At 39.0% G+C, this 16439-nt stretch overlaps 3 protein-coding genes and 4 non-coding genes across 7 annotated transcripts; 1 reads left to right on the forward strand and 6 right to left on the reverse strand.

The window, feature by feature from the left end:
* Positions 1-1017: 1017 nt before the first annotated feature.
* surf6 (surfeit 6) lies at positions 1018-7015 on the reverse strand. The gene is made up of 4 exons (XM_034709392.1): positions 6779-7015; positions 5059-5268; positions 4846-4928; positions 1018-1864 (listed from the first exon to the last, which is right to left on the reverse strand). Exons 1-4 carry the CDS (start codon positions 6867-6869, stop codon positions 1172-1174), a joined length of 1077 nt encoding a protein of 358 aa, XP_034565283.1. The 5' UTR covers positions 6870-7015; the 3' UTR covers positions 1018-1171.
* Positions 6995-11857, forward strand: LOC117830994 (surfeit locus protein 1). Its single transcript, XM_034709393.1, has 9 exons — positions 6995-7164; positions 7266-7332; positions 9624-9751; positions 9839-9921; positions 10105-10296; positions 10408-10480; positions 11137-11299; positions 11477-11558; positions 11665-11857. Exons 1-9 carry the CDS (start codon positions 7102-7104, stop codon positions 11726-11728), a joined length of 915 nt encoding a protein of 304 aa, XP_034565284.1. The 5' UTR covers positions 6995-7101; the 3' UTR covers positions 11729-11857.
* An 873-nt stretch (positions 11858-12730) lies between these two features.
* rpl7a (ribosomal protein L7a) lies at positions 12731-15942 on the reverse strand. Its single transcript, XM_034709394.1, has 8 exons — positions 15732-15942; positions 14697-14817; positions 14357-14506; positions 14000-14140; positions 13647-13726; positions 13275-13405; positions 12981-13050; positions 12731-12871 (listed from the first exon to the last, which is right to left on the reverse strand). The coding sequence occupies exons 1-8, from the start codon at positions 15732-15734 to the stop codon at positions 12767-12769; spliced, it is 801 nt and encodes a 266-aa protein (XP_034565285.1). The 5' UTR covers positions 15735-15942; the 3' UTR covers positions 12731-12766.
* On the reverse strand, positions 13504-13577 carry LOC117831690. Its single transcript, XR_004635051.1, has one exon. It is a non-coding gene; the product is annotated as a small nucleolar RNA SNORD36 (small nucleolar RNA).
* On the reverse strand, positions 13802-13873 carry LOC117831691. Its single transcript, XR_004635052.1, has one exon. It is a non-coding gene; the product is annotated as a small nucleolar RNA SNORD36 (small nucleolar RNA).
* Positions 14229-14299, reverse strand: LOC117831684. The gene has a single exon (XR_004635045.1). It is a non-coding gene; the product is annotated as a small nucleolar RNA SNORD24 (small nucleolar RNA).
* Positions 14577-14649, reverse strand: LOC117831683. The gene has a single exon (XR_004635044.1). It is a non-coding gene; the product is annotated as a small nucleolar RNA SNORD24 (small nucleolar RNA).
* Positions 15943-16439: the final 497 nt, after the last annotated feature.

A 16439-nucleotide genomic window follows, 5' to 3' on the forward strand; every position in this document is an offset into this window, starting at 1 on the left:
AAGACATATACATAATTATAATTAAGGTTAAGAGGATAGCTCCCACCGTAAATTGATAAATTAATTGTGCGTTCACATAACATTATTTTAAAATTAGGGGCTGGAATGTTGGAGCTATTTACATTGTTTCGTGTGTTTGATTATTTTTCTTTAATCAATTGATTTATTTATTTTTATTTAATTCACTTTAATGCCATAGGGGTATTAGTATATTTCGTTACCCACTTTTATAGGTTGATAGTTTTGCACCGGGTGACGTCTATATATATAGGTAGGTAAGATAAGAGGGGCAGACACCGGGGATGGTGAATGGTTTTGTACCGGGAGATATGAAAGAGACGCTACCTTTTGTTTCAGCAAACCTTTTGTTATACAATAAACCACCAAAAGACTGAATACTTGGCTGGACATTGGCACTTTTTTGGACACCGTTTAAGATCCACTCTCCCCGTGCCCCGTGGCCTGATTTTGATTTGAGATTCAAGTTTTGTAAGTTGACCAATTCAAACAGCCACTACAGGTGCTATATAAATAAAGTTGAGTTGAGAATTATGATTCAGGCTCCCCATAGAATTGTCCATTCATTCATATTCAATTTCCATGACCATTCAGAGTGCATATACAAGTTGGGAGAGAGCTCCAACATTACATGCAACAGTTTCAACATCTACATTTGAGCAGTAATATATGTTATTTAGCTACTTCAAGCAGTGAAGCGGGTATTCATCCAGATATTTTAATTACCCTGTTTCCCCAAAATAAGTTCTTCACTCCACAAATTGGATTATCTTACCTCACAAAAATTGGAAATGACAACATGTCATTTTGGGGTCTTGCCAATCAAAATACAGGCCAGTACTGTATTGATGCTTTACACAACAAATGCAAAATTTTTGATCCAGTGGTTTTCATCATGTTAACACAGTGTAGTAGCCGGATCAGGATCTCAACACATCCTAGACCACTGATAAGAAGCTCTTTAATCAGCCTGGCAATGATTATGAGAACACACTCCAGTTAAGTCAACACGTTCATTTTATTGACCACAACACATGTTTGTCCTTCACAGACGTTAAGAAGTAATAATTTTACACTCCCATGAAAAGAAACTTATATTCTACTCATTGTGAATTATAAATGTTCTCTTGTTTCATCCATCAGTCTATCATCTCTAGGCAGCTCTTTTCAAGTCCTCAGGCAGCACTCTGCCCTTCTTCCTCGCCCTGTCCTTCTTCTTCTCCGATTTCATCTGCTTGCCTTTCCTGATGTTCCTTTGTCTCTTGTCCTGCCGCTGCTGCATCTTCTCCACGACGTTCTGGCTGCGCGTGTTCCAGTTCTTCTTCCTCTGCCCGCGGTTCTTCTCCTTCTTCTTCAGTGCTGTCCGCAGCATGTTCTCGTCGTCTTTGATTTTGATGCCCTCTGCCTTGTAGAGAATGTTGGTCCACTTCATCTTCTCCTCCATCTCGCGCGCTTTCCCCTCGTCCTTCTCGCGCAGCTGCTCCAGCTTTGTCTTGCGAGCCTCCACGCGGCTGAGCAGCTGTTTGTAGTTCTTCCCCGTGAGCGGAGTTATCTGACCCTTCATGCTCTGCTTCTTATTCTTCTTTTTCTGGATTTTGTCCACGTATCCCTCCTCCACCGTCTCCACTTTGTTGAAGATGATGGCAGTTGGGTTTCTTTTGTTTGCAGCCGGAGCAGGTTGTTCTGATTCCTGTTTTATCTCCGGCTGCTCTTCTTCTTCTGCATTTTTTTCTGCCAGTTTCTTCAAGCGGAACTCTTTCCTCTTCCTTTTCTTTCGCTCACGCTCCAGTTTTCGTTTGGCTCGCTTTGCTTGGGTGGCCTCTGATAATGCATCCTTAGGAGCTCCCTGAAACAGATCAATAAAACATGTTATCCCAAAAGAAAACTGCTGAGCAACTATTGCAAGCTACGACAGGACAATGCATACAAATGGCCTCCTTTAGGTTTAGAAAAATATCTGATGTACAGCCAAAAAAAATGACTATAAAAACAGATTTTAAATATATACAGGGCCCCCCGATAAACAAACAACTTCCACCACTCTAATCCTGCTGTGTTATATACTTAATTCTGATTGGTCAAGACCCAAAAACAAGGGTGGTTAATTCTCAATAGCAAAAGCCACACCAGGAACAACCTGATCAGACACATCATATTGATTCTATCAGGCACATTTCATCTCTGCCTGTTGACACTGTGGCAAAAACATTAAGTTTCCATCTGAAAGTCAGGATATAATGACAGGTACAGGCGCTGATGTAAGAGCAGCTTGAAAAGTGGAGCCTGTAATCCAAGTGATAATAGCAGATGATTCTGGGGTGCTGGTGGCCTAGCGGTCTAAGCGCCCCACATACAGAGGCTACAGTCCTCGTCGCAGGGGTCGCCGGTTCCATTCCCGGCCATTTGACCATTTCCTGCATGTCTTCCCCCACTCTCTACTCCCCACATTTCCTGTCTCTCTCCAGCTGTCCTATACAATAAAGGCAAAAAGGCCAAAAATATAACAAAAAAAAAAAAGTAGCAAAGAATTCTGATTCGCATAACCACCCGATCACTACAATAAATCCTCTCTTACAAACATTTATCCCAGTATATATCTGCACAGGATACATGTTACCTAATAGTAACTTTTGAGACTACTTCTTTGTCTTATAGAAAAAAAGGAGTAAAGAAAGATGTTTTCATAAGTAAGAGATTTAGCCCCAAGATAATTTGCCATGCTTAAGAAAATTCTGCATCAACAAAAAGCTTGAAACACGACTCAAACAGTGACTCATCATCCATCCAATACTGTCTTCTATATCTTTGTCTTTCTTAGCCTTTGGGTTTGCAGAAACACAGGTTATTCATTTCTGATCATGGTTTAATAACGGGAAATTAATCGTATTGATATCGGCTACAAAAAGACAAATATTGACCTTTGGTATTAGTAAAAGACACATTGTGCATCCCTCAGCATATACACACAATTAAACATCAGTTTCCTTTACTGTATTTGAAGTGGACTGTCATCTCATATGTTTGTTTTTCATTTGCATCTAAAACAAAGCACACAAATGTCTGTTTATACATCCTAACTTCAACGTTTGGTAGGAACAAACATGTAACTGTAGTCCATACTGACTCGTTCTGCTGGTCTCTAGTTGAAAAGTCAATGAGTGAAGTAATCGGTCACTCAAGTCTAGTTTATGCTTCTGTGTCGACTCTAGGCCATTGCTACGCCAGAAACTCAAGTTGGCGGTGCAATTTCTATGCTCGTCATATCAGGAAACAGGAAATCATGGTGCCTGATTCTGAGAATGTTGTGATGGAGTTGCAGCTGATAAATGTTGAAGAGTGGTTGATCATACTGCAAATATTGGAAAGAAGAAAGGGGAGGAGACGCTGGAGGAGATGGGATGTATGGCCGCTGAATCGGTGTACGTGGAAATGAATCGGAAATATTGTACATGCAGGAATTTATGATGCTTCCAGCTGAGCATCAGAGGGCTTGCAGTCAGCATTGTTTCGACTAGGGATGTACATTTTAAGTATTTTCCGTGATTGATTTTTGGAAATGTTAACGATCAATTATCGATTAATTGATAAAAAAAACATTATTATTCTTACGTCAGAAACAATGACAAATAGGTTGTTTCCCCCCTAAATTTTATTTTCTACTGCAACAAAATGCATATCACTGACAGGATTGAATCCGGGCACACGTTTGACACGCAGAATATCAATCAGGCTCATTAAAATATTCTCTGCGGACATAATCTTATAAAGTGAAGGCTCATAATACTAACAGAAAAGTACTTCAGACTTACACTGTCCAGTTTTCTGTCTACTCGTTCTTATTGAGAAAAATAAACATGTGTATTCAATCAGGAGCGCAACAGGGTCATAAGAAAAGCTGGAGAAAAGCTCAGACGGCTCTGATGTTGCTGGTCTGTAAACGTAGTGTACCAGAATTTCCCACCTGTCTGTTGCCTTTGTATCCAAAGGTGGGAAATATCCTATTTAAAGCTGTCAACCTTTGTGTCCGTGTTGTTGTTGGCAGCAGTTTTGTATTGATCCTCTTTTAAAAAGCGCACGTGGAGACCTGACGCACAGCCGCAGCCGCCAGCTGAGCGTCTCCGCTGTGCGCAACACCTTTAACAGCTGATTCACATCGAAACATGCTTTAAACTTAAAACACCTCCCTGATAGATGAGTGTAATATGAGACCACATTGATAACAAAAATGTGTGTTTCGAGTAATTTCTTAACAATCAATTAATCGGTACTCGATTAATTGTGGTCATCCCTAGTTTCGACAGTTACATTTTTAAGGAGGTTCACCTCAGGCTGCGTGCATAGGTGCTGCAGGGCTATGTGAACCTGTGTCGCATGTAATGACGCAGATTTAATGCAGAAGTATGAACCAGGCTTCACAATGCAACTTAAGCCCCTTTCACACTCCTGAAAAATCCTAACAGTTTTAGAGGAGTGCATGTGTGAAGAGAACAACTGAATCAGTTCTTCCTGCCAAGTCTCCTTCTAAAAAGTCCTTCACGTAAGTGGATGTGTGAATGTAGCACGCAGTAGTGTGGAATATTTACCACAAGCGAGTGGGAGATATTCACAGTGAGCTGTGTTTAAATGCTTTATATTCTTAGGTAGGTTTCCCTACAGTTGTGTTTTAACATTCTTAAACATGTTGATCGTGATATTAACACCGTCACCATTACGACAGACTCCCTCCCCTGCATGCTCAACCAATCCTTCAGTATGTCAAGTTGTGAGAGCACATCAGACACTGATAATCCTGCAGTGAGGAACATGTGTGAAAGGCACTCTGCATACCTGCCCTCTGGACTCTTCGATCTTTTCATGTAGTCTCTTGCGAAGAACATCCACTGTGGAGAAACTGGACTCTACTTTTCCTCCTTAAAGAAAATTAAAGAAAAATAATAATATTATTGCAGCAGGAAATTTGCCAGAAAACACAAAATCCTCTTTAGACAGGTCAACAAAGTAATATAAGAGGTTGAAAAGTCCTAAATACACTGAATGTACCTTTAGGTGGCTGTGGTGTGGATCCATTTACGCTCTTGTTGTTGGTTCCATTCAGTTTCACTGCAGTCTGGCCCTTCTGTGCCGTCACGGGTGGAGACTTCTTGGGGGGTTTCTGAGTCTTCTCATCTGCAACCTTTTCTTTAAAATGCTTCTTTTTGCACTTTTTCTTCTTCTTTGGAGGTCCAGTGTCAGTTTTACCCTTGAAATGTACTACACACACACACACAGACACACACAGACAAAAAACACAACACATGTATAAATGAAAACATACAGGAATATTAAACATTTGAGGATATTCTGAAAGCAAAGGGGAGACAGGTCATCTGTGTTCCTGAGACTTTCCATCCACAGTACCAAATACTAATACTGTACTGTATTGTTAACTCTGTGAAAGATAAGCTCTTGTTGAAATATGAAGTGAAATGGTTTGAAAATGTTCTTTCCAAACCAAAACTAACATATGTGCAGATCAAGCATCATTTCATCCCCGAATTATATGTAACATCTCGTTTATCTAGAAGCCAAAGATCTTTGGTTGCACAGTTAAGATCCAGTGTTCTTCCTCTGGCCATTGAGGTTGGTCAATTCGAAAATATTCCAGAGGAAAACAGACTGTGAGTTGTGTGATTTGAATAAAGTGGAAACAGAGTCCCCTTTTCCTTTGCACCGTACAAACTATGACGACCTCAGAGAGATATTGTTTCATGAAACTACCTGTAAAAAGCCTGAAATATTGTGGCAGACAGATGTGCAAAAACTAGAATGGGTGTTTAATTCAGATGTGTTTAAACTCACTAATATTGACTCAAAAGCCTGGAAAGTCCTTTTAAGAAGTGTGCATTTTTGTTTTTATCTTTATTTTAAACTGTTATAATTTCTTCCTCAGTTTCCTAACAATGAATGATGGTGCTGGGTGCTCTGACCCTGGACTGCGTGAATGTATGGTATCTTGTAAGCCCATGTGGGCTGTGCATATGATTATATGCATGACACAATAATAAGATAAAAGCTAGGTCAAAATAATAACATTTATGCTGTTTAGGGCAGATATTCTGTTGATTGATTTCCAAGATTTTTCCTCCTTGAACCTTTTTTTTTTTTTTTTAAAGAAATCCTCTTAATGTTTCTCACATTTGAATATTTTTTTGTATTTAAGTGTCTTGGTTTTGCTTAATTACATGTTTATAAAGCTCTTAATGTTCTGTTTTTGACTCTGTAAAGCACTCTGAATTGCTTTATGTAAGAATATTATTTGTAATTTGTATGTAGAATGAAGAAAACTCTAATAAACATGTTTTATGTACAATTCTCCCTTGTTTCTACTCATAAACCATTGCATGTAAATTATTTTTATCCTAAAATGTCATAAAATTGCAGTAAATAATTAATTACTGTAGTACCAAACTTTCAAACTCTAACATGAGTTTTTTGTCATAAATAAAGTACTAAACTTGAAGATACTTCCGCAATAAAAACTAAACAAGAGAAAAGAAGCAACAAAAAGTTCCTTTAGGAAATCTAGACATGGTTACTGTTTGGATAAGAGACAGTGCAGCACCACCTTTAGTCAAGTGCAGGAAGAACCACAGGCTTCATTACACCTTTATAGTTTTAGGTGCTGACACTGATGTCTGACACTGACACTGGGACTGTTATATTAGCAGTTGCTTTACAGGTAAGTGTCAATATAATGTGAGTGAACAGTTAGCTGACTTACCAAACGGCCTCTTCTTTGGTTCCTGCTCTCGTTGAGAACAGACTTTACTCGCGAGCTTCTGAATATACGAATCCCTGGAGGCAAGATCCATGTCTACAAAATAAACCTTAAATCCTACTAAAACAGACACACAGCGGTGTAAAATAACACACAGAAAATATCAACACACTTCTGCACACACGTGGGGGCAACACGGGGAGGAGCGTCCCCAACCCGGAAGGTGTAACACTGAAAGAAGTCCCCCCTCTGAGGAGTTATGTAGCTGTTATGCAGTCGATTGTCTAATTCAGGTTCAGATTCGTTCTCTGATGTTTTGATCTAGGATGGCTTCTTTAAAAGCAGCGTTGGTTTATTCCACCAGGCTGATTACGACACTTAAGAAACAGGTGAGTAGGTTTTGTATCTGTATTGAATAAACTTCACTGAGAGTTGTAAATGTCATTGTTGTGGTTTGCAGGTGTTTGAGCTGTTACTTCTGTCATTACAGACTCATGTCATTTACATCAAGAGGACTCTTCTTCTGCCAAGACTGACGGTATTCAAACGTGCAGACGGTAAGGCAATGCAAGGCAGCTTTATTTGTATAGGGCATTTCATACACGAGGGCAACTCAATGTGCTTTACATTAAAACATTAAAAACATTGGAAACATTCAGACAAGCATAAAAGAGCACAATTAAAATGACAAATATAATAAAACAGAAAAGAAAAGGAAAATTAGAAATATATTAAAAATTACATTAAAATTTTAATTTAAAGTGGGTTAAAATAAGCTAAAATTTGAAGGCAGTGGTAAATAAAAAGGTCTTAATCTATGATTTGAAATAGGTGAGATTTTTTTATTTATTTATTTAATTTAGTGTATTCACACACATCATCACAAATATACTGTTGGAGCCATGAAGGGCGTTCAAGTGTTTTATATTATGTTATTTTGAGGTTTAGGGTAGGATATTGTTTGTATACTTTTTGTGGTGTTATTATGGTGTTTGTTTACAATATAGTTTATTGTGGGATTAGTTAATCAGGTTATTTACGGGTCATGTGTTAGGGGCGGGGATACTGAGTTAATTTAGGCCACCTGTGTCCCATTTTTGTGTCAGGTAGAGAGAGGGGGTGAGCTGGGTCTCCGTACTTTTTGTTGACCGCTTGCTTTTCGCTTATGAAAGCTATTTATCACTTATTATTCCTATTTTCTGTTTGTGCACTTTATCATGAGTTTATCATCCTTTTTTTGGTAATAAAAGGTTAAACTTACTTTTTGTGCATTAGTGATTTTTGCTTTAGCGCGTCTGGCAATAACTAGGCCCAGCGTCATCCTCTCAGCGGCTTTTGGCTCTTTGTAGTCGCTACATATACATCTATGTATATTCAGTAAACATTTCAAAATGGTCAGATGTGTGGAAAGGGGTGATCCCAAGGAAGCTATCTAAAGCTTTTAATAGGGGCCCCAATTTCCTACAAATAAAGTGGCAACAGACAAGACACAACAACAACAACATACTAACAGACATATAATAAACACACAACAGACAATCCCAATATTGTGGTTGGATACATAAATTAGTGGGTGCATTGATATGGTCAGTACATTAATCATAAATTTCCAGAAGTTGTAATTTTAGCTTTTTCTTGAAGATGGAGATGGAATGTGACATTCTTAACCTATTGTCGAGCTCATTCCATATCTGTGGCCCTCTGCATACAATGCTAAAGCTGGTACATTTTAACCTTCGTTAATTGTTAGTTGGAGCAGACCTACAGCTTTCAGGGAGTGTGTTCCAGATATGTGGTGCATAATGACTAAACACTGCTTCACCATGTTTAGTTCTGACTCTCGGGACTGAAAGCAGACCAGTACCTGATGAACTCAGAGGTCGAGATGGTTCATAAAGTAGGAGCAGATCAGCAATGTATTTTGGGCCTAAACCATTCAGTGCTTTATAAACCATCAGCAGGATTTTAAAGTCTATTCTCTGACAGACAGGAAGCCAGTGTAGAGATCTAAGAACTGGAGTGATGTGGTCTACTTTTTTGGTCCTTGTTAGGACTCGATCAGCAGCATTCTGTATGAGCTGCAGACGTCTGATGGACTTTTTAGGGAGTCCTGTAAAGACTCGTTACAGTAGTCTAGTCTGCTAAAGATAAATGCATGGACGAGTTTTTCTGCATCCTGCTGAGACAGAAGTCCTTTAACCCTTGATATATTCTTAAGGTGATAATAGGCTGACTTTGTAATTGTCTTAATGTGGCTGCTGAAATTAAGGTCTGAGTCTATGACTACACCAAGGTTTCTGGCTTGGTTTGAACATTTCATGGTAAAGAAGATATTGACATTATAGTAATGCATAATGACAAAGATGGAATTCAGTGTCTTCTTCACGAGTGCATAATATATTCATAATCCCAAATGCACAGACAATGCAAAAATATTTAAAGCAAGTGATCAGAGGTGATTTATTGAACTTATGCAGACATCACCTAGGAAAACAGGGGTGCTGATTCAATAGATAAATACTTAAATATCACTGTCATTTATACATTAAGTGTTAAACAATCATTTGTTAACAGAGGTTTAAATTATTATCATGAAATTTTAACATTTACATTTTTCTACATAGTTCTTTGGCTGAGTATACAATTTATTTTACAATCTAAAAATGTACCTGACTCAATATGTTCAGGGAAAAATGACTTCCAGCTCATGAAAACTGACACTTTTGGTTGATTGGTGTGAATTTGCATCAGAAGTTGTTGTACAAATATAAAAATTTACTTCAATTTGATCTTCTCACATTTTTATCAAAGGGTATTGTGATAAACATCCATCTGTTATGAATTCTAGGCAGGTTTGTTCCCTTCGTACGACAGTCCAGTTCCACAGCAGCCGGAGCAGAAAAAGGAGAAGACTCCTTCCTTAAATGGTTCCTGCTGCTCATTCCAGCCACTACCTTTGGCCTGGGTACATGGCAGGTACTGCTTTTTGTAAATCACCTCTTTAAACATCTCAATCTGGATTTTTGACTTTGGCCTGACTCAGATACTTTTGCTTGCTTCAAGGTGAAACGGCGCGAGAGGAAAATGCAGCTGATTAATGATCTTGTAAAACTCACAACAGCAGAACCCATTCCTCTTCCTATTGAGTAAGTGAACATTAGATAACTTTAACAAATATTCTTCTTAAGAGAGGGGCTTTTCAAGGCAGTTTGCTAAATACGACTACCCTTGTACCCTTGTTTTATACAAAATACACGTTAGTTGAACTTCAGCTCTGAAAAAAACACATTTTCTGTTTTTAAAATCCATTAATTCTCCCTGGATCTTAGCCCCCATGAGATGAACAGCTTAGAGTACAGGAGGGTGCGAGTGCGAGGCAGATACGACCACTCACAGGAGCTGTACGTCCTGCCCCGCTCTCCTGTGGATCCAGAGAAAGAGGCCAGAGAGGCAGGCACGTTGTCTTCAAGCGGAGAGACCGGCGCCAATGTCATCACTCCATTCTACTGTTCCGACCTCGGGTAACATGAAACACTTCTGTACTGAGTAAACCCTGTGGATATCTTCACCTCACATTTTTATGTCTTATGTCATGTAACCAACTCTCTGATTTTTGCCGCGTTCACCTGCAGCATCTCGATCCTGGTGAACAGAGGATACGTGCCAAGGAAGAAGATAAACCCGGAGACCAGGATGAAGGGGCAGGTTAGTATGGCTGGTCAAGTGACATATTAGTTCACTTTTACTTAAAGAGAACTCAAATATTGATGCATTATTCTCATCATTTTGACACAATGTACAGCAAAAAAGACAATCTATGTGGGAGATACGAGATAGCGGCTTTTTCTTCCACACATTATTCCATCTTGTCAAAACCTGTTGCCTACATTACCCAAAATGCTTCAAGTCATGTCACATCACCTGAAGCATTTTATACAATTTTACCTAGTTATTTGAAAGTCTCATTAAATGTTCATTTGAGATTCTATAGCAAAAAATGTATAGTAATCAGTAGAATTAAACTTTTCAGTAAAATCACAGTTTTATAGGTATCCCAAAGAATTTTAGTAGAAAACACACAGTTCTATAGTATGATAGTAAAAGTCTGACTTTTTTTTCTGTCAGAAGAAAAGATGATATTCTATAAACTTCCTAGAATGATACTAGAATAAATGTTCCCAGTCCTCATTACATTTCTAAGGGTGGTGCTGGGATTTCTATGCATCATCTCTTATTTATCATCTTCACAAAAAGCTACGTACTCAAGGAAACAGCTGAGCAAAAAGCCTTCCCTATTCATTCCTATATTTTTTTATTCTACTGTGACTAATTCAACAAAATGTATTGATTCCTCTGTGCAGATGGAGGGTGAGATGGAGGTGGTCGGGGTAGTCAGGCTGACAGAGCAACGCAAGCCTTTTGTACCGAACAACGATGTGGAGAGAAACCGCTGGCATTTCCGAGACCTGGAGGCCATGTCTGCTGTCACCGGAGCTGAGCCCATCTTCATTGATGCAGACTTTAGTACGGTTTCAAGAACTACAAAGTCCATTTTACTCTCTACATCTTAGTGAATGTCTCATTATATATGTATACTACTGGCTTATACACATACTGATAATTATTCTACAGCTGCCAGAAGCCCTTAAGACATCCCTGTGTGTTTAAGAGTTTAATCTAAGTGTGTCTTTTGGGATGCAGGGAGCACCATTCCTGGTGGACCAATCGGCGGACAGACCAGAGTCACACTGAGGAATGAGCACATGCAGTATATAATGACATGGTGGGTGGGAACTTTCCTTCATAACATTGAATTTCGAAGCTTCCTCTCATAAATAACTCAACATATTAATAATTACAGGATTCATCTGTCCCCTTTCTTTCCTCAGGTATGGCTTGTGTGCAGCTACCTCCTACATGTGGTTTGCAAAGTTTGTGAAGAAGGTGGTCTGATGTGGAATATTAGAAAGCAATTTCCTGATCTGTACTGAGCTCCAGTCTGCTGCTTTCATTCAAACATGTAAATAGCTGTGGATTTATTCTCAAGAGAGATGTATACCAAATAAATTAATACCAATATTTTCACTGTTCTTTGTTTTGTTCTCGAAATGTTGCCGATTGTGTTTGGTCAGATTTAATTGTAGTAACTTGATATCTGAAGTGGATTCATATTTTTAAGTACTTTTTTTGCCATTCATTTTTAACTACTTAAACTGCGATTGCATATCTGGTGTTATTAATCTCCCTTTGACAGCTCCACCCATTTTATTTTGACCTCTGTAGGCTAATTCTAACAATGCTTCATTGGTCATGCAGCAATTACTAAACACTCAAATGTGTAGTTGTCTGCATGAGTGAGCATTTTAAGTGCTGACATCTACAGAAAAATCCCAGCCTGAAAAGGAATCACCATGTTCAAACCTCAGCAACTGAACAGGGTGCTTTTGGCAAGTGGATTCTGTTGTCACTAAAACATCTTTCATTGATAAGTCACAAAGCTGCTTTGTAGTCATCTACCAAACACTTTAAACAAGCTGATAACATCTTGGTTTGGTCCTACTGGTGATAAGTGTTTCCTCAAATCAAATACCAATACTGCTTTATAATGCAGGAACACATTTACTGTCATCATAGACTCAATAGTCATTTCCACCTTGGGGGTTCAACTGTGCTTTGACATTTCACTGTTACAACTTGGTGATCTATGCATTTCTGTTTATGTAAAGTCTAACAAACTGCACCCTCCCTTTTCCAAACTCAATTATTGTGATTGAATAAGTACTTCAGGTTGGACCTTGTTAAGTGTTGTGTTAAAATCTGAGAGCTCAGTTCAATCAATTTGTTTTATTATATTATATTTACAAGGTATCCTGCCATGTGCAGTTTGTAAATGACCTAGAGTTAAAACTTGCTTCATAGAAACATATTTGGGTGCAACAATAAAACACATCTCTCTTTACATTAGGACATATATTTTTTATTCCAAACAATTTAACCAAGCTTGGTTGCCAGCTCCTTGGCCTTTGCCTTCTCCAGTTTACTGATGCGGGCTGTGGATTTGGGACCCATGATTCCACCTCCCCAGTGACGACGGATCTGGAAACACAAGGTAATAAGAAGTTAAAAACAGGGAGAAGTTGTTCGTTCATTCAAATAAAATAAACTCTACTTTATAAAAAGGAGTACATTTTATTCTAGTGCTTACCTCCTCATATCTGTCATTGTAGTTGGTCTTGATGGCTTCCACGAGCTTGGCAAGTGCACCTTTATCCTCACTAGGAGAGAACGAAACAAGTCAATATGATAAATGGATTGATTCATAAGCAGCAGGGTAATTGTATAACTGTACAAGCACTCCATAATCCTTTAACAGACAAGGATTTCAAGATGTGAACAGACAAAAAAAAAATCTTGTAAACAAATTTCCTGAATACATTTTAGACCGTCCATTGCTCTAAAACTTTTAGGACAGAATCCTGTTCAGTGTGTGCATACTCACGGGTTGGTCTGTGTGAAGGCGACTGAAGTGCATGTCTTTCTGTGCACCAGTCTGCCCAGTCTAGCCTTGCCCTTGACGATGCAGTATGGGACGCCCATCTTGCGGCACAGAGCTGGCAAGAACACGACGAGCTAGAGATGTAGAAAAACAAACATTTTTAGGTATACATTCAAGAACGTATGCCTCCAGTATAATTGGAGCAAAAAATGTGTTGTTTTTTTTATTGTGGTCTGCTCAGATTTAAAAAGCTCGTGTTTTGATCCACATAAGGATTCAGGTGAAGAAATTCAAACATCATTGCCAGTGACCACTACATAGAATCAAGAACATCAAACACTGGGTGTTTCACTGTGAAATATCAGGCAAACTCACCTCAATAGGATCAACATCGTGGGCAATGATGACCAGCTGTGCCTTCTTGCTCTCCACCAGAGAGGTGACAGTGTTCACACCTGAAGGGAAGAGAACATTTGGATTACGTTGTTGCTACCAAACACTGTTTTCATTTATATCAGGTACTTTTGGCCAGTGCTCAGGGTTAAAAAGCTCAAAAACTTCATGAGATGTTTCAGGTGAAGAAATTCAAGTCATCACTGCAATAAGGCCAACAGAGGAAACTGTTTACGTTTCCTACTGTAACTGATAATGTAAATCAATGTGTGGTGATCAACACACAGCTTCATTAAAGATCACTGTTCTCACAGCTTTAAGTTCTTCTCGCTCACCTGCACGGAGGACAGGGGGCCTCTTGGTTGGGGTGTCTCCCTTTCCAGCGGCCTTCTGCTCAGCACGGGCCAGCAGCCTCTGCCTCTTCTCCTGCTTGGTCTCTGGCCTGTACTTGTGGGCCAGCTTGAACAGCTGTGTGGCTGAGGAGGAGAGGAATGCATTGAGATGTTAATCAGCAGCCACATGGTTTGCCTTATATCACAGAAGGTAAATGGAACTTAATGTTATTGCATCAGATATCTTGGTGGAAGTGTCAGCACCGTCAGTCAGTGAGCAGAAAGGCATTCACATCATTTGCAAACACATGACAGAATCAAAAATGAAATGTAAGTGAAGTACTTGAAGGTGGATCTCACCAGTCTGGCGGTCCAGAGCCTGGGTGAACTGGTTGATTGCAGGGGGGACCTTCAGACGCTTGTAGAGGATGGAGCGCTGCCTCTGCAGACGGATGTAACGGGGCCATTTCACAAAGCGTGTCAAATCACGTCTGGGCTGAATATCCTGGCCTGTAGGAGAGCAAAATCATATTTAAGCAACATGTTCCTCCGGAAAAGCAGCTCCTCTTTCAAGCTGAAGTGCATCAGCGATCTTGGTGGGAAAAATGTCATCATTTAGGTTTAGATAGCAAATATTCCTTACATCATCTGCACACATGTTATCCTCAGTCTCTCCATAATGCAATGTGTGGCTACTCACCGATGCCAAAGTTCTTTGGCCTCTTCTCGAAGAGGGGGTTGACTACTTTTTTGGCCTCATGTTTCTTGGCCACAGAAGGGGCCGGTGCCACCTTCTTCCCCTTAGCCTTCTTTCCCTTAGGCTGTAAGAAGAAAACATGATTAGGATACAGGAATGTAAGAACTTCACTGCCAAAATAAATAGAGTTCAAATTGATGTTTTGAGCTACAGCTTCTGCTTTTACAAAAGGCTCAGACTCCCTTGTTACAACTCTCAATGCATCAGATGGTGCTAGCATCTACCACCATGCCTTAGGTTAAGCATCCTTTACTTCGCAATATCTATTAGTAGCACCATTAAGAAAGGCTATTCTGTGAATGAGGACAAGTATGCCACCATCGATGTTAAGTGATCACACTACAGCATTTCCGTGAATCAAGCCAGCCAAGGCCTAGAATACTCTGCAAATAACTACACAAACAAAGCTAGCAATTAGCAATGTTGTGGTGTTAGTTGTGACAATTAAAAGGTATGAGAGTCACATATAAAAACCCTAAAGCTTTTGCTAACAAACTGAGACATTACAACGTGGACAAATAATCCTTTGCTGCTAGCTTAAACATTAGCATCACCATGACCATGAGTACTATCAATGCTAGGACCCGTTCACACAACTGGCTGTACGTACAATACTGCAATCTAAAAGCAACACAAGTGCTATTTAACTTCCATATGTATCATTACATTAACATAAAGACACTAGCAGTTCAGTAAATGAAGTGAAATATAACATTAACACCAGAAATCAAGCGTGTTCAACCACGTTAGCTTTAGCTCCTATCAGGCAGCCACAGTGCTACACGTACCGGCTACACATCAACAAAGTTTTACCAAATAAATACAAAACATCTACACGCAATATCAACATAATTAACAAGAATAAGCTTCAAGCAATCTATAGATGTGTTAAAAAGTATAAAAAGAAGCATACACGCAGGGATGAAAGCAGATACAACAGCTCTTAAGATTTCTCAGATTGGACAGATATGTACCCACCATGTCGGTTCAGGCAGAAAGGAAGTCAGAGGGATTCTGGGTAAGCTAAATACCGCGAGGCTTGCGTCGTCATGACGTAGCCAGAGGAAAGCTGATCTGAGGTCAGATTTAAACACGTCTCGTTCAATTCAATTAAGCAGGTCTAGAAATAAGGATGCCGACTTTGGATCCGTGCAAAATGTTCAGCCTCCCTCTGAATTTGGTGTGTACGTCACACAGACAGCGGAACGTTTTACCATCTTTATCAATCAATCAATTAATTAATTAATTAATCAATTAATCAATCAGACTTCATTTGTAGAGCGCGTTTTATTGTTGGGATGATCCCAACATCATTCTACCATGAATGTTTTTAATATCTACAATACAATATTTAAAATGAAAAATAAAAACACCCTTTCAGATATTTTCAATCCAAGTTTTACTTATTATAATGAATGTTAGATATTCAAAATTACAGTGTGGATACTTGAAATGTTTTTTCAATATGGATAGCGGGGAGAATAGTTTTTTAGAAAAGTTTTTGTATCTTTTATTTTACTAGTTTGGGTGACAAGTTATTCAATTCCAACATTAAAAATTTAGATTTATTGATAAACCTCTTTTTTTTGTTTACTGAAGTTTTTTAATATACATTTATTTGCTTGATTACTTGTTTCCATTAGTTAAAGGCTCATCGCCACTCTTCTATTTCGTTGATTTTCACAC

This window comes from Notolabrus celidotus, chromosome 19 (assembly GCF_009762535.1).
Source record: "Notolabrus celidotus isolate fNotCel1 chromosome 19, fNotCel1.pri, whole genome shotgun sequence".
NCBI classification, from domain to species: Eukaryota; Metazoa; Chordata; class Actinopteri; order Labriformes; family Labridae; genus Notolabrus; species Notolabrus celidotus.